The sequence below is a fragment of the Perna viridis genome, chromosome 3 (genome assembly GCF_037379345.1).
Source record: "Perna viridis isolate PV_CMFRI_1.1 ecotype Kerala chromosome 3, ASM3737934v1, whole genome shotgun sequence".
In the NCBI taxonomy this organism is placed as follows: domain Eukaryota; kingdom Metazoa; phylum Mollusca; class Bivalvia; order Mytilida; family Mytilidae; genus Perna; species Perna viridis.
In genome coordinates, this window is record NC_142447.1 from 7,360,231 (window position 1) to 7,386,470 (window position 26,240).

At 34.6% G+C, this 26,240-nt stretch overlaps 1 protein-coding gene across 1 annotated transcript; it reads left to right on the forward strand.

The window, feature by feature from the left end:
* The first annotated feature begins 4,376 nt into the window (after positions 1–4,376).
* Positions 4,377–25,872, forward strand: LOC148620849 (uncharacterized). Its single transcript, XM_088574685.1, has 3 exons — positions 4,377–4,764; positions 13,966–14,082; positions 19,420–25,872. Exon 3 carries the CDS (start codon positions 22,594–22,596, stop codon positions 25,663–25,665), a length of 3,072 nt encoding a protein of 1,023 aa, XP_088430811.1. The 5' UTR covers positions 4,377–4,764; positions 13,966–14,082; positions 19,420–22,593; the 3' UTR covers positions 25,666–25,872.
* Positions 25,873–26,240: the final 368 nt, after the last annotated feature.

Below are 26,240 nucleotides of genomic sequence, written 5' to 3' on the forward strand. Positions count from 1 at the left end.
AACTTTTAACTTCTATACTCACAACTGTCAAAGAGGGTCTGCAGTCCTACCACAACACTTGTTACTCCCGTAGTGGTATTAATTCAATGTGAATCCTGAAAAATTCGAAAGATCTTTTGGAGATAATCAGTTCAAGACTATTATCTGAATATAATAGCATTAAAACCTATGATTTTTCAACACTGTATACTTCTATTCCCCATACTCAGTTAAAATCCCGACTAAAAAAAATTATACATCGTTTTTTTTTCCAAAAAAGATGGTACACCTAGATACAAATATATAGTTCTTGGTAGAGATTCCTCTACTTTGTAAGAAATAACAACATATTTGTCCAGTGTGGTGGACGTGTTTTTCAACAAACGGTCGGCATTCCAATGGGAACAGATTGTGCTCCTTTACTTGCTGACCTATTCCTTCACTCTTATGATGCTGACTTTATAGCTGATCTGATCAGAAAGAAAGAATATCGTTTGGCTAGATCCTTTAATCTCAGTTTCCGCTATATAGATGACGTATTATCTTTAAACAATCCTAATTTCGGGGATTTGATACATCGCATCTACCCAAAAGAACTTGAGAAAAAGGATACTACAGACACTGTGAAGTCAGCCTCCTATCTTGACCTACACTTAGAAATCGATGGTTAAGGAAAACTATTGATCAAACTACGACAAACGTGATGACTTTTCATTCAGAATTGTCAACTTTCCTTTCATCTGTGGCAACATCCCTTCGGCTGCTGCGTATGGAGTGTTCATATCACAACTCATACGTTATGCCAGAGCTTGCCGAAACTACGCAGACTTTTTGCATCGCGCTAGAAGTCTAACAAATAGGCTTCTGGAATAGGGTTATGTTGCTACAAGATTGAAGTCATCACTACAGAAGTTTTATGGTCGTCATCATGAACTCGTGGATCGTTATGATGTATCCATCAGCACCATGAAAACTGATTTATTCAACGGGTCATAGTTTTCCTTTCCTCGTTTGTCTACCCCGGACTTTACTTTTTATGATCAACTCGGCGGGTGTTTCTAGAAAAGCAGAGGACGCTTACCCTACCGGTGCACCTGGTCCATGCTCCAAGTTTTTAGTGGAGTCCGAGTTGCTCATTTACTTTTGTTACTTCGTATGTATGATTTTAGTTACTCTATGTTCTTTGTTGTGTATGTCTGTTTTCCATGTCTGGTCTTTGTCCCTGGAATACATTCTTTTGATTACCGCTATAACCTTGGTTCCCTTGATTACTCTTTGTGCGTGTACGAAAATTAACAAAGTTATAAACTTGACGAGTGAAGTGACCGTGTCGATCACCAACCGAACTAGGAACAAGGTCACATAAATAACTTGAGGATTCCTTGAATATAATCTTATATAACAAAATAAGTCTATGTTTGTCCCTCCTGGACGAAAGTGTCTCCCAACCCGTATTTTGATATAGTTTTTCTAATGACGTTAATTTTGTCCCTCCCGTGATGATGCGCATAGCTTCTAACTGAACACTCTCTAACTTGTTAACTAGATTTTGGGTGTGGTTTTGCCAAATGACGTCACCATATTCAAGGATAGGTCTGATAAAGGAAAAGTACATTTTCTCCAAGACATACCTGTCATGGACAAAACGCACCTTACGCAAAATATTCACTCTCATAAAAGCTTTCTTAACAATATATTCAATGTGATCATGCCAAGAACTATTACTTGAAAAATAAATGCCCAGGTGTTTATGAGAAGCAACCTCTTGAATATTATGGCCATTCATAGAAATAGGCGGATGTACTGGCTTAACGATTTGACGTGATATGGTTATTGTTTGCGTCTTTTGCGGATTAAATTTTACTAACCACTTATTTGAGCAGTTATGAATCTTCTCAAGATCTCTATTTAGTATGTCAGCGGCGATTGCGGGATTGTCTGCTATTATATAAATGCTCTTGTCATCTGCAAATAGTTTAACACTCGCATTAATATCTTCTACAATATCATTAATAAATAACAAAAACAGCAAGGGGTTAATATGGAGCCCTGGGGAACACCAGCTTCAACGGATGCCCACTCAGAACTTCCTCCACTAAGAACCACCCTTTGTTCCCTCCCGGGAAGGTAATTTTTGAACCATGAACCACTGTAGCAGATCCCCACAAATACCGTAGTTTTGGAGACCTCTATGCCATACGCGGTCGAATGCCTTTCTTATGTCACAAAAGACAACTCTTATTTCTTTCCCACTATCTAGATCTTTCCCGATATCGTCGGACATACGTATTAACTGGTTTATGGCAGAGTCGCCCCTGGTAAATCCCGACTGACTGAAAGAAATTACTCCATTTTGTATTAAAAAGTTATGTACATGTTTGTATACACAACTCTCCATACATTTTGAAATAACGCTAATGAGATAGGTCTATAGTTTTTGACTTCGCCAGGCGAACCATTTTTAAAAACTGGTGTTACGTTCGCCCTCTTCCATTCATTCGGGAAGTAAGACAAAGATAACGACATATTAAATAGTTTACAAAAGGGATGTTTTAAAATAGACGAGGCCTCCTTAAGAAGTCGAGGATTTATGGAATCTGGTCCAGAGGCTTTATTAATATTCAAAATAGAAAGTACATCTTCGATGTCACTTTCATCTAAAACTATATTTTCTAATTCATGCTCTCGATTGGTTGCAATGTCAGACAGTGTAGTTTTTGTGTCATCTAATTGTGTCTGCAAAGCAAAGTAGTCATTAAGACTATTTGCTCTGTCGACGTCGTCGAATACGAATATATCTCCAATTAGCTATGGTGGTACGTCTGAATGTAACGGTTTGATACCAGATATCTTATTGCAGATTGTCCACCAAGATTTGGCTGAGCATCTCTCGGCTGATAAACGATTAAATAAATCTGAACGATATTTCTCACGAGCGAGTCTAGCTTTTGACGTCACTTTATTTCTTATTTTCTAAATTTTGTTCCAGTCAGCGGGTCTACCAGTCAGCCGGTCTACTAGAACGTTTTGCCTTAGCATGAATACGGGTTTTCGACCTAATGAGTTTCTAGATCACCTGTAAGTCATGCAGGACTTTCCTTCCGAATGGTTACAAAACGATTCGGAATACACGAGTCCGCTGCATGTAAAATACATCTGGTTATATCGCTAATAATCTTGTCTATATCATTAGAATTCAGAATATTGTCCCAATCAGTATTAGCCAATATCTGCCTATACTTATCAAAACTGCCCTTGTTATAAAGCCAAACTTTACGTCTAAACGTCTTTTTAACTGGTTTGGGGGGATTTATAAAGCCAATTACAGGGCAGTGATAACGAATTGGTCGAGAAGTGGGGGACCAACAGTAACATGGTACAAAATACTGATCATCTGTAATTATCAAGTCAATCAGTGAGGAAGAATGTTCCGTAAAATTTATAGGCTCTTCAACAAGTTGTTGCAGACTAAACCTGGTGCATACACTTTTCATTTTGGGGTTTGATAAGAAATGATTGTCATCAAAATCGCCAATAATAATTATATGATCATAATTTATAACACTTCTTGCGGACTCAACAGAGTCCTCGACCTTTCTCCAAATGTCAACAGGACTGCCAGGAGGAATGTAAAAAGTCCCATACAAATTTTTTTGGTATGAACACTGACCTCGAGCCAAATAACCTCAACATCTGTCGCCTCAAATTCTAATCGTCTAATAGTATGAATATTTTCTCTAACATATACATTGACCCCGCCCACATATACAATGACCCCGCCCCCATTTTTATCAATGCCCCTATCCCTCCTGAAAGGCCTATGATAATTTAAGAGAAATAACTCATCATCGGCAACAGATGTATTTAACCAAGTTTCAGTGAATGATAAAATATCGAATTCAGAATATTCAGCAGTTATTACATCTAGCTTTGGAACTATACTTTGGATGTTTAAATGCAAACAAGATGTTTCAAATAAGCTTGAAACATCTGAGAATTCAGAGATATCACCTTGTGAGTCAGTCTCACTACCATCAATAAATTGACCAGGATTAGTTTCCAGTCCCGATATAATAAGTAGCATTTGAATAATAAAAAATGACAAAGGAAATGTTTACAATATTGGTCGGGTCCACATACATGTACTTAGAACAAAAAATGTTTTCCGAATTACACTTGGCTCTTTCAATAACAAAAGCATTGCAATACAGCAAGAGTAAAAATCTAAGTGCATGGTTTTTATCTATACTAAAAAATACTACATACACAAACAGCACTTCATTTACATTCAATGAAATTTTTGGACCGAGTTTTTGGGTCATCACAAAATTACCCACTAATGCGGTATTGCTCTATACATATACCCATGATTAATTATTATGCAACAACAAAAAGGTGTGAAAAGAATCCGGAAGAGCGGGTTTTACGCACACATTTTGTAATATTCAGTGATGTTTATATATCTCATTCAAGTTCAAAAATAATACATGCAGTATCGGATATATATACAATAACTGCACCTCAGATAAAAGAAGTTGTGAAGGATAAATAAGGATAAAAAGGAGGCAAGACATAGTCATGTGTAAAAAGTTTCTATTAAAAGAAGAGAAAGTGAATGTACAAAATATAATGAAGCAGAGTAAGAACATCTGCATCTTGGATGTATAGCAAAAGGCAAAATCAACACCCCAGGGATGTTATCTCAGGATAATAGGATATAATTCAATAAAAAATTGAAAAATAGACTTTGATTATGGAATACAAATACGTTCATATAAATAAATGGTAAGTACTTAAGTCTTTATCATAAATTAAATTTTCAAGATTTACCGTAAAAGATCATAATAACGAGTTTACTGTGGACCTACATTTGCTTGAAGTCAGAGACCTATCATTAAATTTAATTACAGGTCTATGACTAAGTGTACAAATTTATAAATAGCACGAATGGAAGGAAATAAATGTCACTTGACTAGGGGATGATTAGTTACGCTTGATTAACTGATTTTACTACGACATAGAAAATTATTAAACATATAAAAAATGACAATTGTAATAAAAAAAATAACGGTAGACGTATGGATTTATAGTATATTAAGTAAGCAGTTTATTTTATTTATACATTCGACTTGAAACACGTACTCAAAAAGTTCTTTTAGTGTATTGAGGGTAAAATTTCCTATCGGCGTACTGCATCTGCAAACGACTGAGTGACTATTTCTGATTTTGGTGGTGGGTAAGCTATCGCAAGTGCCTCTGGAAAGTTTTCGGCGATGATTCGTTTCAAAGCATTGTCAGTTGTTATTGTGACGATTTTCCCACTTTGAAACTTAATGAAAATTTTCCCGTCTATTGTCCATGTATGAGACAGAAACTTTTTGTTCTTGAGCTGGCGAGCTCTGTACGCTATGCTATTACGCGTCTTGGTCAGAGGATAAGGGTGTAGTGCTCACTATCTTTCAGGTTTTTACTGGCCTTAAGTATTTTCTGTTTTGTAGTTTTGTCTATTAATCGATTAATTATTTGTCTTGGGTTTTGTGTTTTCTTGTTCGGATTTCCGACTCGATGTGATCTGATTATTTCTCCCTCATTTAGATTTGGAATGATTGACTTGACAATTGTTTTGACTATCTCGGTGCTATTTTCGTCTGCTGACTCTGTAACACCGTTCACTCGTATAAGTTCGCGCCTTCCATATTGCTCTAACGAGTCAATGTCCGGTTTGAGTTGAGGATTTTCTGTTCGAAGAGTGTTTAATTGGTTTTGAAGGAGCTGAATCGTTTCGTTTAGGCATTCATGAATTTCCTCCTTGACCAATGATCTAATATGTTGGGTAAGTTCGTCTTTGATTGCAATTTTAATTTGTTGTGAAATAGCGGCTAAGTCTGCTGGATGTAGCATAAATGTTGACGGCTGCATATGTGGATGGCACATACTAGGAGGTGTATATGTAGGTTGGTATGATTGGAAGTCGTCAGTACTATCATGGATGATGTAGTTGGAGGGAGACGACAATCAGGTCTTTCAGGAGGAAATGGTTTACTTTCCCTTCGAAAACGTATGGGATGTATGTTTTCTGTATTTGAATCATTGGGATTCATTTTTCAGCTAAGTTTTACAACGCTGATTGTTTACAAACATAAAATATGGCAACCATGGAATGACGTATTTAGGTTTATTGTTTACTAATGAGATGTGTTCACTTCATACAATTCGAATCTTCAAATTCAAATTCTAACTCATAATAACCGACGATTTTTTCCCGCAGCCTCACTAGCGATTCTAAACTTACATCCCTGGAGGTTGTTGCGTAAAAATTAGTTCATGAAAAATGTCATTTTCACATAAAAATCACAAATTTTAAGCTCCGAGTAAAATGCGTGTCCTTTTTCCTTGGGCATGCGTATGAAGACTATTTTACCTTGGCCTGTTGGATTAATGTGTGTTACCAAGAAAGTTACAGTAATACTAACGTTTTTAGTTAAATTCAAAATATATACCCCTAAATCCACCGACAAATTAAAATAAAGCGTAATATATGTACTGTTCAGAACCAATTTAAACTTTTGGGGGATCTTTCGGTACACATCCTTTGGTGATTTTCAACTTTCAATAAAAGTCGCATAAACTGACGCTGCAAGTCATTGCTGGACCAAAACGTTTTAAGCCGTTGATATCATCCTATAGATAATCAATTTTTTTTACATTATGAAACCAAGAAATTGAAAAGCTTATTTTTTGTACGAATTAACAAAGATAGTTAAAAATATATCACCCCAACCAAATAAAACAGGTTACATAATGATTCACACTTTAGAACTGACGTTTTGCATTTTGAGCATTTATAATTACGATAACGATGTGCCTTGGCTTTTTATAAGCAAATAGGCTGGTGTTTCTAGAAAAGCAAAGGACGCTTACCCTACCGGTGCACCTGGTCCATGCTCCAAGTTTTTGGTGGATTCCGAGTTGCTCATTTACTTTTGTTACTTTGTATGTATTGTTTTGGTTATTTTATGTTTTTTTTATTTCCACTAGAATCTTGGCTCCCTTGATTACTCTTTTTAACATATTTGCTCAATTCAGGCACAATCTTTTTCGTTTTAGGGTTACAATTATTATATATAACCGTAAAAGGGGGAATATTTTTAATTTCCACTTCAATATTCTATTTTTACCATATTGTTAAACTAATTTTTTTCTGATACTTCTGGAGTGGGTTATTGGACTTAATTTTATAAAAAAAAGTAAAATAAGAAGAGATGATCTAACCCCACCGTAAAGAAACTCCAGTTACTCAAGCTTACTGGAATTGTAACTCACACGTCAACTCTAACTGTAACTCGAATCTTTAACTTTTAATTATAAATGTTCATGTTTTTGTTGGTTAAAAAAATATATTGAATATATACCAGAAAGACTGCAGTCCACAAAAGGCAACCAAATACATCACAGTGACGTGAACGAATTTTAAGCCTCGGTGTTTCAGTGGTTTTGGTTTTGCAGTCGGTAAATCCTACACGTATGCTACAATTAATATATTCTGCAAAACACACAGCGAAGTAAACATGAATATTGTATTTTCCTAACATACAGTTCAATACCAAGAAAAATAAGTACTTAATAAAAATAGTCAAGCACAGGGAAGCTTCTAACGACCTTCATATGGTCATAACGCACAAAAGAAAAGACAAAAACAAAACTATTTGATAAATATTAAAAAAAAACATAGGGAATATGCACCAGTTAAACGGACAAACCATAGAGGCTTGCTTTTACCATCAAATATAAATGCAGCCCGTATTACGGGGCGCCGAATGGGACTCGTGTGGTTTTGTACGATACTCAAATTCAATTTTATACAGACAAAGGTGAATTTTGTTCAACGAAAATGAGTTCAGATTAACAAAATTTATAACATACTACAAATTTTCAATTTTGTATTACAAAAGTTAATTCTGTGTCAAAAACTTCACTTCTGTGTCACAAAATTCAGTTCTGTCTATTTTGTGTTACAATGTCAATTTTGTATGCAAATTAGTTTATAGAATTCTTTGAATATGCAAATGAATTCTCTCATCACGATTTTGTAAGAAGGTTTCCCATTGGATATAGTAACCGCGGGTCTCGCAGACGCAGGTTTCCATTACTTCGAAATCTGTAAAGGTAAGTAATATCGCATCAACCATATGATATTCCCTTGCTCGAAGTATTGAATTTTGTGACACAAAATAGACTTTTGTCTCACAAAATTGAATTTTGTCTAAAAAATGAATTTCGTCATTACAAAATGAAGTGATCATAAAACAAGTCTGTGTAACATAGTTTTGTACGACAATAATGATTCTGCTATGCATGACGGTATTCAATTTTGTGTACACAAATTGATTTTGATTACAAAAAGTCCCATTCGGCGCCCCGTACGACTATTAAGTAGTATAACAAAAACAAGAAAAGGTGATCCCAGATATAAAATTCAAAAAACCAAAATAACTGCGTTTGATATTACTATATACATGTAGTAACTATAAAACAAGCATTTCCTTGAAGAAATTTCTCCTTCAATTCTGGCGAGCAAGCTGAAAAAAAGTTGTGGTCTAATAAATTATAATTTTAGTTAAAATATGAAGTATATATAAATCTAAGCTACCACATTCTGACTTGACAAGAACACGACGAGCGATAACAAAATTACAGAACTGATAAACTCTTTGTTATAGACAGAATGAATAGTTAAAAAGAAACGTCCGTTAAATTAAGACGGTAATCCGCTGCTTAAACGATCATATGTATAAGAAAAACTGACTTGACGATCCATTTTGCGCATGTAAACAAGCTGAGACCTCTGAACACTTCTTGTTTGTATGTTCTAGATTTGACATACAGAGGCGTAGTATGCTTGATCGTCTGACATATCACCCTGTTACTATATGGTGATGCCTCTTTGTCAGATAATGAGAACTTAGAAAACTTTCTAATCATACATTAGTGTATATTAAACTCAAAAAAGGTTTGGCTGATATCAGTGTCATTTGTTATATTGGGTCTTGTGTGTCTGAATATTTATGTCTCTATAGTTGGTAATTATATTAGTAGTTGGTCATCTCTATTTTTTTTCTTATTGTACTTATTATATTATCATTTTTGTGTATATTGCCGTATCTTATATTGTATTATGGGAAAGAAATTTATAAAAGTGCTGAGTCACTTGTTTTCCAATCCCCAAAGTGTTCATCATTATGTTAACATATTCTTTCTTTAATAAACAAGTCTGGACACAGACTAACATTGCCCGAGGGGCAAGTATGGACGCAGAATGGTATTGCCCGAAGAGCAAATTTTAACATGCATACGTTTTGTCTAGAACCTGATTGCATTGTCTAGAAAACTTCTCCATTTATTGATATCAATAATTGAATTATGCACATGTTGATAAATATCCCAGATTCCACTATGGATTGCCATAAGACAAGTCATAAACATATTACAATGCTTCTTTCTTGAAGGTGTATTTGCATGGATGTGTTGAACTTGCTATGTCATGTTAAAGATTGGCCATTTCACTTTATACAGGTTAGCTTGATAAAATTCTGGACTCAGTTTTTTTAGACTTATAACAGAAACCTACATTGTGGTGTATGTCAGTTACATGGATGGCCTTTATTTTAAAATGGTAAGGGACATAAACTCAAAATCAAATAAGAACATTTCTTAAGTAGTCAGTAAAATCATATAGTTATGAGTTGTGAGTTTTATGCTGAAGAAGGATATCAGTTATCCGAAATATTCAATGTAAATTTTACCACCTTATGGTGATGTTAAACATGGCTAATTCGGGGTTTGGGAATGCTTCATTTTCAATTCCCTAAAAAGCCTGTCCATTACTCTTCCAACTTGATAGTGTGTGATTTGCTAAGAATTTACATAAAGTCTTTGTTTTTACATTAGTCCTAGTTAAACAGTTCTCTAGCAAAAGAGAATAAATCTGCTTAATGGAAAAAAATTCCCACTTACAGCCATGTACTTAACAGATAACATTCGAAATTCTTATGAAACAAATTACAATACCGGTATATGAAGGACTTCAAGGCTAAATCCATCGATACTGGCTCACAGTTAACACTTCAAAATCAATATTTCAATTAAATCTTGTATCAATCAATTTTGATCAACTTCTAAATAGTTAAATACAGTTGTAGCCTGAAAAATGTTTCCTTGGACTGAAACTGTATACTATAGTACTTGTTTTGCAGCTGTATAAAATATATCCAGAAGCACTGCCAGTATCGTTTGGTTTCAGAACCAAAATAAACTGTATGTACAATTGAAGCATTTCAAAACACTGTCACTGACTGTTCTTTAAAATCTCTGTTTCATTAAATCCTGTAAATCTTCACAATTTAATAAAACTTAGTTTTACGTGTGTAGTATTAATGTCATCCATATTTGTCTATCTGCAAATATAAGAAAAAGAGTAGACATTTACTTTTAATATTTCACAAAATAATCAAAAATGTGTTTTTTAACATACATGTAGTTGTATATCAATGCCTGCATTTGTTGAGTGTATGGTGTTACTCTACATCTATAATCATATACAGTAAATCTAACCGTGCAATTCAAAATAAATGTCTATTGAATATTCTAAGGAAAACATCATCTGACATCACTATGTCTGTAAAACATCATCTGACATCACTATGGTTGTAAAACATCATCTGACATCACTATGGCTGTAAAACATGTTTAAAGAACATTGCATGTGCGATGTATTTTAACTTGTATGTACACATGTGTACAATATCATAATGAAATGAACTCAGAAAAGGAGATTATAATTACATGTGCAACCTCAGTTACATCTCCGAAACTATTTCTCAATTTATTATGCTAAAACTCAATGTTGAAAATCAAAATTTACCATTCTCAATGGAGAAATAATACTGAGGGAGGCTCTTGATTAATACAAATACATGCACATATATACAGAAAGCTGAAAAATAATCAAAGGTTTGTCAAGTTAAGATAATACATACATGATTTCAAAAGCCAGTTAACCGGGTTGCCCTTAATGTACTTCTATACATGTATAAAACATACTTGATTTAACAAATGTAGACTTGACGGACCCGTCGTACTTGTACAGTTCACAATTTATTTACACACAATAACATGTAAATAAAGTCATAAGTATAAAGTATGAAGGTTATTAAAATTATATTGTTTATGTACATGTACAAATTTTACTTTATTTGCACGAAGTCATAAACAGAAAAAAAATGGTCGAATTAAAAATCATATTAAGAGTGTCATCACATGCAGTCTGACATACACATATATAAAAATACTGCAAAACTAAAAAGCATTAAACATTGCTCCTAATATAACTTCTTCACTTTATCATGTATATAAATGGACGCAATGCAAGGAAGGAATCAGCTTATTTTTGTTTATTTCCATCTTGGTCTTAACTACAAGGAAATAGTGGAAATCTTACACGAGAAACATGGAATTTCCAAATCTTTGTGTCACCTTGAAAGACTTTTGGCTAGTTTTAGATTATTCAGAAGAAAAAAATTCTCCGATATACTAGATGTAGCTATGTTTATTCACGATCAAGTAAATAAGTCCGGACAGTTGAATGGATACCGATGGATGATGCATCTGAAATGTTTGCAAAGAAACAGTACGACATTTAATGCGTGTTTTAAATCCTGATGGTGTCCATAACAGATTGAAACGAAGGCTCAAACGACGGGATTATAATGGACAAGGTCCACATTTCATATGGCATCTGGACTCTTATGATAAGTTGAAGTCCTTTGGATTTTGTATAAATGGGTGTATTAACGGTTATTCTAGGTATATTATTTGGCTTCATGTTGGCAGAACAAGCAGTAATAGAAAATAATGGAGTGCCGTTGAGAATGCGTGGTGTCTTGGGGACCGAAAACATACACACGGCTGAGATGCAATCATTTTTTCATCGAAATGACCGGAATCCGTTCATATATGGTAGTAGCCAACATAACCAGCGTATCGAAAGTTGGTGGAGTTTACTTCGAAAGAAAGATACGGATTACTGGATCTCACTTTTTCAAACTTTTAAGAAAGATGGCTTTTACACAGGGGATTTCGTCGACAAAAACCTTCTCCAGTTTTGTTTCATGCATCTTTTAAAGGTATGAAAATTGTGGAAAAAGATAACTAGAATTACATTTCCATTTGATGCTATGTTTATGTCTTATAGGAAAAATAAGCTATAACATTTTATTTATTATTTGTTGTCATTGCATTGGTCGTTCCTTGTGGACTAATCGCTCTCTCTCTCTGTCTTTCTTTGAGTAATACCAATGCTTTCATTATTGAACGTTTTACATGTATTAGGAAGGTTAACCATAACTGTGTCTGGGATATGGAAGTATGGTCACTGAATTTCCTCAACCGGCAGTACTAATCGAAGGGGTGTATATTGAAGTGCAGGATAAACAAATTTACAAACCAATGTCAACATAGTGTCACACTTAAATTGGCATCAGATGTTGGCAAAAGTATGTACCTCTAGTACAGCCCGGGGTCGTCTGTTTTGCCGGCAGGGGCATTCGTGTCGTCCCGACACATCTAATTAAGTCGCCCAAACGAAGTTGAAAGACTTATTGTTTTTACCTCGTTTCTTATTATTATTATTATTTATTTATTATTATTATTATTATTATTATTATTATTATTATTATTTCTCTTTCTTAACCCTGAACGTTTCCGCCAGATTTTTGGGACACTGAGATTCCAAAAGTCATGAAACGTCATAGGAAGGTTGGTGCCTGGGCATCATGAGTAGGGGTGCATCCAAATAATGGAATTCTGGTTTCCATGGAAACGGTGCAAACATATAAAAAAAAAACTGAAATTGGTTAATTTTTTTCCAAATGCTACCAAATTTTATAGGAAGGTTGAGGACCAAAAATATTGGTACCATCAAGTATTGGAATTCTGGTTGCCATGGAAACAGGGTCCAACAGGAGGTTTGGGCGACTTTGTGTTGGTATCCCAACACAGTATTACTAGTTTAGAATTACTTTTATTTTTGTTTTTTTGTTTTTTTTTTAATGCGCTCTCTTGAGATTTCCCCCTTTTTTCATATTTTTGTCTTGTACATTTATGCAGGTATCGCCTACATTAACTTGCATACAATACACAGAAAATTGGATAGATATGGAGGAGTGTATTTTTCCAGAAGACATTTGTGACAAAGACGTTTTTGATCTTGCATGCATTTTAATGCGAGAAAATCGTCTGCATCAACCAGCAGACCCCTATACTGCCACTAATTTGTATATGCAGCTACGAAATATGTTCCGTGTGCAGTTGTTGGATCCACAATTTCACTGTCAATAAATTATATATAGTACTGTTCGAACAACAATAAAAAAAAACTTAAAATCGTTTTTACTAATATACGATGTATAAAAAGGAAGGTTAGACTGTCCGACAAAATATTAATTTACAATTTGATAGAACAATCTGCATTGTTTCTTGCCTTTTTAAGTTGATAATATCATGACCTGCATAATTTACCTTGTCGAGGTACAATGCAGTGTGTGTTTGCTGAATTTGAATTGCAGAAATACTCTCAACTCTACACTACTCTCAGAGCAGATAAAAGTCTCCTTCGGTAGACTTCCTTTTACACTATCATTTGCTACGTTAATATTTGTCAATTTCTTGGGTTGTACATATGTTTAACAAAATAAAATAAATAAAAACTTTTCAGATTATTTTCAGTTTCATATTTTGGTTGATAATAGGTCTCTTGCAAAGAAATGATATGTCATAGAAAATAATGAAAATAAAAAGGACAGCATTCCAAATTTTGTTGAATTCTGTATACTTTGTATGTATATACGCCTTGACTCAATAATTTTTTTTATGGATCTTTACAAAATTTTGTTCAATGATAATACTTGATAAGATCTATTTTTGTTTTAGATTTTCAGGATCAAGCGTTGCAGTTGAAGGTCACGGTGGAGTTTGTTGTTTTTGAAGTCATAAAATCTTCTTGGCAGCCTAGCATCGACAATTATCAATGGATCCTATACAAAATTGGTACAATGGTAGTATTTATTTTCAAGGTCATGACAGGAAGTTTAAGGTCGTGATGTGACTTTCTTGGTTTTTTGTAGTCATAAAAGTTTGTTGGCAGCCTAGACTCAACATTCATCGGTGGGTCTTAATTAGATTATGTAAAATGACAGTACTTTACTAAGATCGCGAATCATACTAATTCTCAAAATCGTGTGATGAAGTTCAAGGTCATGGTTAGACATGATTGTTTTTTTAATCATGAAAGCTTGTGGTCAGCCTCGGCTAAGCATTATCAATGGAACTTTAGCCAATTTAGTACTGAGTAAATCTGGAACCCTACTGGTCATGACCATGACTAGACTTTTCCTTCATATACACATTTGATTAAACTTGTTATAAAGGTATTACATGAGTATTTTTTTTTCTTTTTTTCTTTTATTTTGGTTTTATTTGGTTTAATTTTAAATGACATAAAGCAATGTTGGTCAAAATCGAACTTGACCTTCATTTTATATTATGAAACAATATATTAAAATTTGAGAAACCTCTGTAAAAACATTTTCTTTTAATCATATGGAAACGAAATAAACATGCTTTTTCAAACGATCAAGGAAAATAACTCTTTAACGACATAGGCAATTTAGGTCAAAATCGACTTGACATTCCTTTTATATTATGAAACAACATATTAAAATTTGAGAAAACTATGTTCCAGCGTTTTCTTTTAATCATATGGGAACGAAATAAACATACTTTTTCAAATGATCAAGGGCAAATAACTCTTGAACGACAAAAGCAATTTATGTCAAAATCGAACTTGACCTTCTTTTTGTATTATGAAGCAACATATTAAATTTGAGAAAGCTATGTTAAAGCGTTTTCTTTTAATCATCTGGAAACGAAAAGTGTGCCGGACAGACGGACTGAGGTGTGGATCACAACATACCACCTCCCCCTAGGGGAGGCGATATGAAAAGCAACGGAAGGGATACACGTTCAAAAAAATAAACACCCTGGCCACGGGAAATTTTATGACTAGGACCAAATGACCAGCATAAATCATGACAAAAACGCATGGCTGCAAACTAAAGCCTGAGTCATAATAAGACATTCATACCCTAGAAAACCGTATTGATTTGGAAATGTAGACTTCATATATTAAGCAAATTCACCAATAATGTTGCTACTCAAGAACGGAAAGAGAATACGCTTACCCTTCCGGAGCACCTGGTATCGCTCCCGGTTTTTCATTGGAGTTTTTATTGCCTAAAGCTTTATTTTTTGTAAAATAAGGGGAATATGGAATATATGCCGGAAAGACGGCAAGTCACAAATTTACTTTATGAATTCAATTGCATGTGAAGTACTTTTCTGGATTGACCGTCGTCAGACATGTGTACTGTTTGTGGTGTATCTTTTGTTTGTGAGTGGGTCTGTCGTTTACTTTTTTCGATGTTCTTTGTTCATGGCGTTCTCTTCTTGTCGGCATGTCTTTGTTGATTTTTATTTGCCTCATTCCTGTTCAGTTCTTTCCAGTGCGATTCACAAATTTGCCTTCGGTAAAGTTAGTTTGGTATCTTCTACACTATATTGTCTCGCCAAAAATAAATGGTTGAGCTCACTGGTCCGGCCAGTACATAAAATATTCTCAATTTGATTAAGCATATATTTTTTCTAAAGTTAAATTCAGGATAGCCGTCTAGTCAAAACAGTTCACGTATTGCTTTTCTTTCTCTGACAAAATAAGAAAATTGTGGTCTTTAAATCGACGGTATGAATGAATACGCATTATCATATTTATAGGAATAAATCGTGTTTATTTTATATTTATCAACTGTAATTATCGAGGAACAATTAGTTCATTTAATTCACGATTTATCATCGTTGTTATTAACAAAAACAGGAAAAACTGTGTCCATTAACTCGAATAATTCAAGCTCTTTCCGTCTTTATTGGATTGATCGTATTTGAGCGCAATATAAAGACTGGATTATGCGGGCTATGCGTTTATAGGGCGTATGTCCCCGCCTCACAGAACGTCGATGCTGCGTCACTTTATTTCTAAGGATAAAACTGCGTAATAAATTTCAAAATATTCCAATAAATGGTTTCAAATTTATTTGTTTTTAGGCATGTAAATACTCTAAGTAAAAGTCCATTAAACAGAAAGCCGATGCACAACTACATTTTTAGAGTTTATAGTAGCGGTTTATAGAGATATTTGTGCGTTAAAGAGTAATTATCCAAGGTTAAGTCCGAAAATTGTTCGTGAAACGTTCACATCGCATAATTGTCTTATACATTTGGTTTTTGAATCAAAATTTTTCAGATTTGATGAAAGGTTTATACGTCTGTCATCATGGTATTTATTAATAAAATGAATACCGTAAAAAGAAACCCATTTTACTTCTGTGACGTCTTGTAAAATGGAAAGGCGCAACTCTACCCACTATTCTAAAATTAACGTTTGAAAGAAAAAAATTGTTTTCGACCAAAAAAGGTACTTTCATATTTGTATTTACACATAAGCCACAAAAAGGATATATTTCAATTCCATGCCAAGAATTTGTAATTTTTTTAAATTTATATTGAAAAAATTAGATTAAAAAAAAAGCCTAACCTTGTCCATTAATGATTATGTTCAGTCAAGGTTTGTTTCTGCGTATGTATACATGATTTATTATTTAAAAAATTATGATGGTGTGCTGCAAGGAATGCACGTATGTCTTAGTGAATCTGAAGTACTTCTTGTGCATGTCGTGCGACCTTGACCGTAAATGAACAATAATTTTCATTCAATTTTTTGAAAATTATTTCATATTTTTGTTGGACCAGAGAAATAATTCGTATTAAACATAGCATGATTACTATATTTTGTTACATTTGTTTGGTCGCAGTTTGTTGATTTCTTCCCTGTAATTCATGTACACCGACAGACTTTCAGTACATAGTGTGAGTACCTCGGGACAGGTGTTATGTATCGAGAAAAAATATTTTATAATGTAAAATCGGCTATTTTCTGCCTATAGTTACATTAATGAATAGATGTCATTTCTTTAAGCTCATTCAAACTGTAGTTTTGGTTATAATAGAAAAGCTTAAGTATCAGTTCGAAGACTAAGGCAAATTATAAACTGTACTTGAAAATACGAAGTCAGCGAGTTACGAATCCCTTTCCGTACATGGCATGGCATGACGACGCTTTTAAAATTAGTCGCCCGAACTCGAGGTTAGCGTGCTAGCCTGGAATGCGGAAGGTCGTGGGTTCGGTCCAAGGTCTTGTTAAACCAAAGACTGTAAAATTTGTACATGCTGCTTCTTCGCCATGTGCTTGGCATTAAAGAGTAAGAGTAAAGGCTGTTTGTTTCGGAGTCTGAATAATGTGTCCAAGTAAGGTAGTATGTCTTCCTGCCGTCTACTACCTTATAAGCTAGCATGTTAAAAATTGGACTCAGCGTATCGGTTTAGTACAAAGCAGGATTTAATAATCAATTATTAACATGCAGTCGTCCTGGATATGCATATAAATTGGCCGCTGGACGGTAAGCTACAAGTAGTCACTGACTCACTAATATTAGTCGGACAATACAAAGAAAACCATGGCAGTTAATGTTTTGATGATATATCAAAATTGTGACTATGTGAGCTACTGATATATAAGCAGATATATGACTCAAGTTTTGTTGATCTTATGATATTCGGCATTATAAAATAATGCCGGCAGAAATTGAAAAAAACTAGCTCAAGTATTATTTGATGTCCAGCAATGCCTGAGCTAGAACATATACCGTAAAGCACAAGTTACTCTTTAACGCAAAAGATTAACGGTCGAGTTTAAGCTTCACCTACTCTATAACTGACCAAATTTTTACATCTTTGGAAATATTTTTATTGTAAATCAGAATTTTAGTCTGAAAATGGCACGATACATTGGTGATGGCATATGTTTCAAACTGTCACATTTGTGTTTTTAACATATAAGCTGAAACCGAGAAACGACTTTCACCGCAAGCGAAACAAAATCAGCATAACATTAACTGCATTTTAGAGATAGCTTGTTCCCAGAAATAAGGTGATATGAGAACATGAACTTCCGGCAAGAAATTTCACTGAATACATATGTTTAATGATAGATCAGGACTCTGCAAAAAGAAAGAAAATATTCTATAAGGAAGCATTTGATAATATTGTTCAATTTCATGCCCAAGTTTGGTGAAATATCTGCTCTAGTTCTGAAGTTATACTGAAGGGATTACTTTGTGTAATAACGTGTACTTATGCCGGGCCTACTAATTAGTGGTTCTTCTATACCTTCAATAATGATCTTTTTCCAATATGGCGTGAAAATTGCATGAAACTTTATGCTTCACACCTGGACGCAATAACTACATTTCCTGACAATGGACAAATGCAAACCATATGCAGTGAATCAAACTAGTTTTATAAGTCAAAAGAATTTTTTCAATAAAAAGATATGTGCCCGGGATAAGTGAATTGAAGTTGTTTGATGATCTTAGGTTCATCATCATGTGACATACGGACATTGCCAGTATTTTACTCCTCAAAATTTACTCTATGCACAGACAAACCGGTACAGCATTAAAGGTTTTAATGGTAGCACTATATATTTTCATAAAACCAACTTCTAATTGATGTGCTACAAAATAAGCATCAGTATAAACGATAATGAATGGTGGGAATGTAATGGATAATATAGGGAAAATTGAAATTGACACACCAGCAGGTGATTTAGTCAGCTCATAAAAATGGACTGTCTAAAGCAAAACTCGAGTGTTTATTCTACCATCTACTGCAATGAATCACAAAAGCAAGGATTTATTTGAATTGCCTCTTTCAAAGAATTGATTTAGATGCTATATATTCTTTATGCACCTCTTCAGATGGTATGCTACAATGTTGCAAACTTTTGTTGAAATCAATCAATCCATGTGGGAGGAGATGCGCTTACAATGTATATGCACAGACCGACCGACGGACACATGGACGCACAAACAGACAGGTTGATTCCTGCATACTGTACATTGACAGATCTTGGTGAGCTAAACAACTTTTGTTCTTATATTGATATCACAATAATAGTTGGTAAGTACGAAAATTACAAAAAAAAAAAAAATTGACATTTAAAGGGCGATAACTGCAACATCGAGTCATGGATCGTGATGAAAATTTGATAGCAGATAGATCTCGTCCTGCTGAACAGTTTAATCATTGCCAGAATTTTGAAATATGAGTTCATTTTTGAGTAATTTACAAAAAAACTTGTCTGACCCCTATATTTTATTTTTAGTAATGACAGCCATGTTATTTATCTGATCAATTAAAAAATTCTTCATTCAGATCCTCAGATGATATGCTGCCACACTGCGAAGTTTTGTTGAAATCCAACGATCCGTGTTGGAAGAGATGCGCTTACAAGGTCTATGGACAGATGGACGGAAAGACAGACAGAGTGATTCCTATTCACTCCCAAACATTTTTTGCCGGGGGAGGATGTAATTAAATTATATCAGTACTACATCTCGATCAACAGGTAATGGTCATCATGTCCGCTATTGCCATCATTGATCGCTCTGATTTCGTTTTTTTTTTCCAATTTAATCACCATCCCTGTTATTAATTTGATCACAGTTATGCAAAATTAACTCTTCGTGTTCGGCCTCTTCTAGAATGGTCCGATGACATAAATTGGTAACCAAAACAGCCACAATGTAGTGTTATTTAAAGAAATGTCTGACGGTGTCTTTTTTAAGGATTACATTTTCGTATATTAAATTGCCTTTTTAAATAAGAGCCATATTTGGATTGCCATATAATGACAGTGTCGTGTTGAAGAAAGGATGACGATCTCTGTATGTGATGCTTAATTTGATTGGGGTTTGGTGTCAGGTTTGCATTTATTCAATATATTCCATTTCTTTTCTGACCAAAAACTTCTTTGTGACCATGAAATATGGGTCATGTGACCTCATTTTTTAAGGAGGTCAACACCTCATGATGCATCTGCACGCCAAGGAATATTATTCTAGCTTGGTTAGTTCCTGAGAACTGGCTGTGAACATAGACGCAGCCGTGGACGCTGAGGGTACTCCAATAGTCTCCCTCTATTTTGTAGATGCGAACTAAAAATCTGTGTTAGAAGTTAACATTAGGTTTAGATCATACAGTGTAACACAACATTTGTAACTTCACAGTAATCAGTGACACATTAAGAAGCGCAAATAAATTCAAAAATTGAGTTCACCATATTTTTTGTGTTGAATGAGACTTAATTTGAAATCTATTAATAGTATAAAATGTACTAAGAAACAATTAAAGTACTAGAACTAAGTACTGTCAAATATGACACTTACTGGTGGCCTTTTTGACGTGAAGCAAATCAAGTCTTCTTCTCTCTCAAGGTTGTCTAAAACTTCCTTGGGTAATGCTGCTGACAATCCTATTGTAGCGGTTTTTCCAAACAAGGATTCATACGGAGAGCGACCGATGCCTGTGTTTAAGGATGAGTTCTTTTGCAACTGGACAAACTTCAAACCGACAGACCACTTTGTACTGTCATTATCTAGCAACTATGCCGAAATCATATCGTGTATGTCTGCGTTGGACCTCTCAACACTGCCCTGAGACTGTGGATGTCGGGGTTTGCCATGTATGATAACAAGATCCGGCCACATCAGTTTTAATTCTTGTATGATTGCTGCTGCAAATTCTCGACCATTGTCACTCTGCAGAATATGAGGAGCGCCAAATATAGTAAAGATGTCGGTTAGGTTGAAAGCAACATCTGAAGCGCGTTTTGAAGTTAAAGCCTTTAACACACAAAACTTTGTTAAATTATCTTGAAAAACCATTACAAATCTGAAATCACCATCTGGATTGGATTGAAAGTCCAACAAATCAACTTGACACCTACTATTGAACTTGAAGATAATGGCTTCACGACTATTCCTTTGGATAAATGTTTTTTCTTCAAACAACAGTTTTCAAAATATGCGAGAAAAAGCTCTATACTATCCCTCGAGACATTAGCATACCCCTCATTGACTTTCTTGAGCATTCTGTCTCTTCCCCATGTCCAGTTTCTTTATGGGCTTTCTCCAAAACACCGAAAAGCTCTTCGAGATACGCGAACAACTTAAATCCCTGGTGATCACCTTCTGGTACTTTGGTTATTAGACGCTCAATCCCAGCCACAGAGAGAAATCAAATCTGGTAGAATAGTGATATTCAGTCGACGATTTCTTTTTAGTTGCTGCTGTCGATTCCTTTTTCAAAAGTTCCAAAATTTCATTATATTTCTCACGAGCATATATATTCCTAGTTTTCCCGTTCTCATAGCGATTTCTCATTTCTGCGTTAAATTTTTCCTCGAATTGAGACATGTTGACACAACTACACAAGATGAGCAAATGAAAACCATTTAATGGAAATCAAGTGAGTAGTGAAAAGAACATTTACTAAATATTACTTGAAAACAACTCAGAACCTTATAAACTTATTTAGTTGTACATTGGTGTGTGTAGTGGCCTTTGGCAATATCTGCTGTTCTCTCTATAGTTAAGGATTAACAGTATTAAAAAACTAATAATTTACATGGAAAAGAGTGGAAATGGGGAATATGTTAATCCACGTAGGCCAGATCCACTGAATGACAATGAAATCACCGTTATAGTTAAAAATGTTCCATATTCTGACGATGAAGATATAACCGAAAAAGCAAATAACATTATAAATAGTATCGGTGAAGATATATCAAATAACGTGAAAATTGTAGCAGCAGCTAGACTACGAAAGCGATTTCGTGACAAACCGGCATTGATAAAAGTCAGTTTCGAAAACTCAGATCAAAAAGTACTCGTTCTCCGAAATAAATATAAACTCAAAGAAGTTGATGAATATAAACGGGTGTTTATCCAGGGCGCGAAATCACGCATGGAGAGACTTCTTGAAACAAATGCGAGAACAATATTGAAAGAATTACCACACGGAAATTCGTACAGAATAACGGGAAGCGGACGCATTCTTAAGAAAAATGAAAACGTACCGATGGAGGCAAACGATATTCAAAACGATTCGGAATAGGTACACGGCCGGTGCAACTGGACTATTAGCATAGCTCAGCTAAATGTTTGTGGTTGGACTGAAAATAACTCTTTATTACGAAAGCAGATTGTTAAAAATGTAGATGCCGATATATTCAGTATATGCGAAACGCACTTGAAAAATGATGATAAACTAGAGATAGAAAATTATAAATGGATAGGATCGAATAGAAAAGAAATTCACAGAAACGCACCGAAAGGGTCTGGGGGTGTCGGACTTTTCGTCAAACATTGGATTAATCAGGAATATACTTCGGAAATAATAGACGCTACATACGATGGTATTCTATGTGTAAAATTTACTTCCAAAAGTACCGACCTCAGTTTCACCGTGATATCTTGTTATCTACCGCCGGAAAATTCAGTTTGGGGACGAGATTCACAAAGTTTCTTTGCGCATATCCTGTCAATCATGTACTCTTATAACGACTGTGACGCTCATATTATATGCGGAGACTTGAATGCGCGCATTGGATCCTTAAGCGACGTTTCAGAGTTTGATTCTGTACCGGAAAGGTCGTGCATTGATAAAGCAATTAATCAACATGGACATGCCTTTATAGACTTTTTGAACGAATCTAAAACGTGCGTTCTAAATGGAAGATATGATAATTCAAAAAACAATTATACGTGCATATCGGGAAAAGGAAAGTCAGTTGTCGATTATATATGCGTTCCACATGAAGCTTTACAGACATTCATTTCGTTCGAGGTTCGCACCATACGATCGATAGTTGAAAAATACGACTTATTTGGATACCTAAATGACCGCTCGAAAGTCCCGGATCATTCTGTACTAGAAACTAAAATGAACACACAAATTAATGTCGATAGTATAAGTAAAAAATCAGGAAGTGCTTTCAAAAAACGATATAAACTGAAGGTGATTCCGAACGATTTTTTCGCCTCTGATATATCGAAACAAGCAATACAAACACTTATAACACGTATTGAACGGACCCGTGAAACACAAAGCAACATAGATGGAATATATACGGATTTGTGCGATACTATCTTAAAGGAGATGGATGATACAATTCTTTGCTTTGCACCAAGCAACAAAACGAAAAAACGTTTCCGAAATCATAAACCATACTGGAATGAAGAACTATCGACTCTTTGGAAAGACATGCACTTTAAAGAGCGATCATTCTTAAAATGTACGGGAAATACAAATTCGAAACGATTAAAACGGCTCCAATTCCAAAGTGCACAAAAACTATTTGATCGTAGATTGAGATTTTATGAAAGACGGCACCGAAATGCGTTCTGTGAGGAACTTGAAACAATGACAACAAAAAACCCTAACGAATTTTGGGCTAAAATACGTAATATGGGACCACGAAAACAATCCGAAATACCCATGGAAGTTTATGACGATGAACGAAATATTCTTAATGACGAAAATGAAGTTTGCGAAAAATGGAAATCCGAATTTGAAAAAATGTACAACAACACTAATGCAAATCAGGATTTTGATTATGAATTTTATAGACAATCGCTACAGCATAAAAATCTACTAGAAAACAACATGTTAGATCCGTTATATCAATGTAACGAAGAATTAAATTCCAATATTACTATTGAAGAGGTCTCTGTAGTGATTAAAGCCACGAAAAATGGAAAAGCTACTGGTTTGGATAAAATACCATACGAAGTTCTTAAATCGCCGAACATCTTACCAATTCTACTATCTCTTTTTCAATGGATATTTGATACAAGTTTGATACCATCTTTATGGAGAAAGGCAATATTGTTTCCCATCCTGAAAGACATGTCCTCCGATAAGCGAGAACCATTGAATTATAGAGGAGTGTGTCTACAGTCATGTATATCTAAACTGTTTAGCTCTTTTATGAACAATCGTCTAACTTCCTATTTAGAGGATAATGATTTACTTGCAGACGAGCAAAATGGATTCCGCCGACAAAGATCATGTGAGGACCATGTTTTTACACTGAACAGTATAATTCGAAATAACCAAAATATAATAGCAACTTTCGTAGACCTGAAGAAAGCGTTCGATTTCGTAGACCGTGATATGCTCCTTTATAAATTACTCTTAAAGAATATCGATGGTAAACTTTATAACTCTGTGAAAAGTATATATTCATTGACTTCAGCAAGCATACGAATAAACAATACTATGACAGACTGGTTCACGTGCTATTCAGGAGTTAAGCAAGGTGATAATTTGTCCCCGACTCTATTCTCGATATTCATAAATGACTTGGTTCAGGAAATAAATAACCTAGAGTTGGGTATCGATATCCATTCAAAAAAACTTTCACTGTTATTGTATGCCGACGACATAGTTATGTTTGCGACTAACGAGAATGACATGCAGCTTATGCTGAATACTCTTCACAACTGGTGTAAAAAGTGGCGAGTTCTCATTAACACGGACAAATCTAAAGTCGTTCATTTTCGATCGGGACGAAGACCAAGAACATCCTTCCAGTTTAAAATTGGTGATAATATGCTACAAATAACAGAACAATATAAGTATCTAGGCGTGATATTTCATGAAAAGAAAACATTCGAGTCAAATGCCGATAATCTTGCTAAGGCTGGAGGTCGTGCCCTCGGGGCCCTAATCTCAAAAGTGCACGGGCTAAAGGACTGTGGAGTTAGTACTTTTCAAAAACTGTTCTACTCATGTGTGGCTCCGATTATTGACTATAATGCTGCTATATGGGGATTTAAAGGTTTCAACTGTATTGACAATGTTCAAAATAAAGCAATCAGATACTTCTTAGGTGTACACAAGTTCGCACCTAAATCGGCAATAATCGGAGATATGGGTTGGTTACCATCACGACATAGACATTTTCAACATATGGTTAGATACTGGAATAGACTTATGAAAATGCCTGACGACAGATTATGTAAACAAGTGTTTCTGTGGGACTATAACAGATGTAACAATAACTGGTCCTCAGATTTAAAGTCTGTGATGAATGACATTGGACTCAATCATCAATTTAGTAATAAACTCGTATGTGATCTTAACACCGTAAATGACTCTCTTGTTGAAAAGTACGCACATGAGTGGTTTGATATGAATGAAAACTCACCAAAGTTGAGGACTTACAAAACGTTTAAATCGTTCTTCCAAATTGAACCATACGTCAAAATGAACTTATCGAAATCTGAGAGATCTATGATGGCACAGTTCAGATGTGGAATTCTCCCTTTGAGGATCGAAACAGGCCGCTATGTAGGTGAACCCAAACATCAAAGAATATGTCGTTTGTGTGACACTGACAATGTAATTGAAGATGAAATACACTTTTTGACCGAATGTTGTTTTTACAATGATATCAGAACTGAGCTTGTCAATAACATAAATGGACTTGATACTTTCAAAACCTTACCAAAATGTGAACAGTTAATTCAACTTGTGAAATATTTTCCCAGACAAACTTCAAATTTTATTTTAAAAGCTTATTGTAAGCGTAGACAGTTCATTTACTCAAAATGATTTTTTTTTCTGTTGTTTTACTTTGCTTGAAATTGTATATAGATAAAGCTAATTTAAGTGACTTATAGGTCCAGTGGGCCGGGTGTATCTTATTTCATGTTAAAATTATTGTTTGTTAGTTTGATTTTGTACACATGTCACTATAATAAATAATTACTTACTGTTAAAGAGACAACAATCTTTAAAAGATTAAAATGCAATGTTTTCTTTCTTTCATTATTTATCATTGCCTAGTAAATAAGAAGATTTTGACCACTATCATATCAGGGAATAAGCCTAAAGCCTGATAATTGACTAGTCAATAGCTTATTGACTAGGCTTTAGGCTTAATGCCTGATTTTTCTTATTGCCGCTAACATATACAATTTACCAATAACTTCACCTGGCTTTCATTATACCGTTTATCCACTATTTAAGTCACAGTGATATCTATGTATGTTATATTTTTGTTTAAGATGTGATATATCCACTCAATTTATAACCTTCGAAATTGCTTTTAAATTTCAAAAGATTATTTTACATGAAAAAAGATATTTCCTTGAAATCCCAAACAGCTTTATTCAGAAAACAAATAT

Coding starts and splice junctions, on each gene's coding strand:
- LOC148620849 (XM_088574685.1), top strand. CDS start 22,594: ATGTACTCTTATAACGACTGTGACGCTCATATTATATGCGGAGACTTG.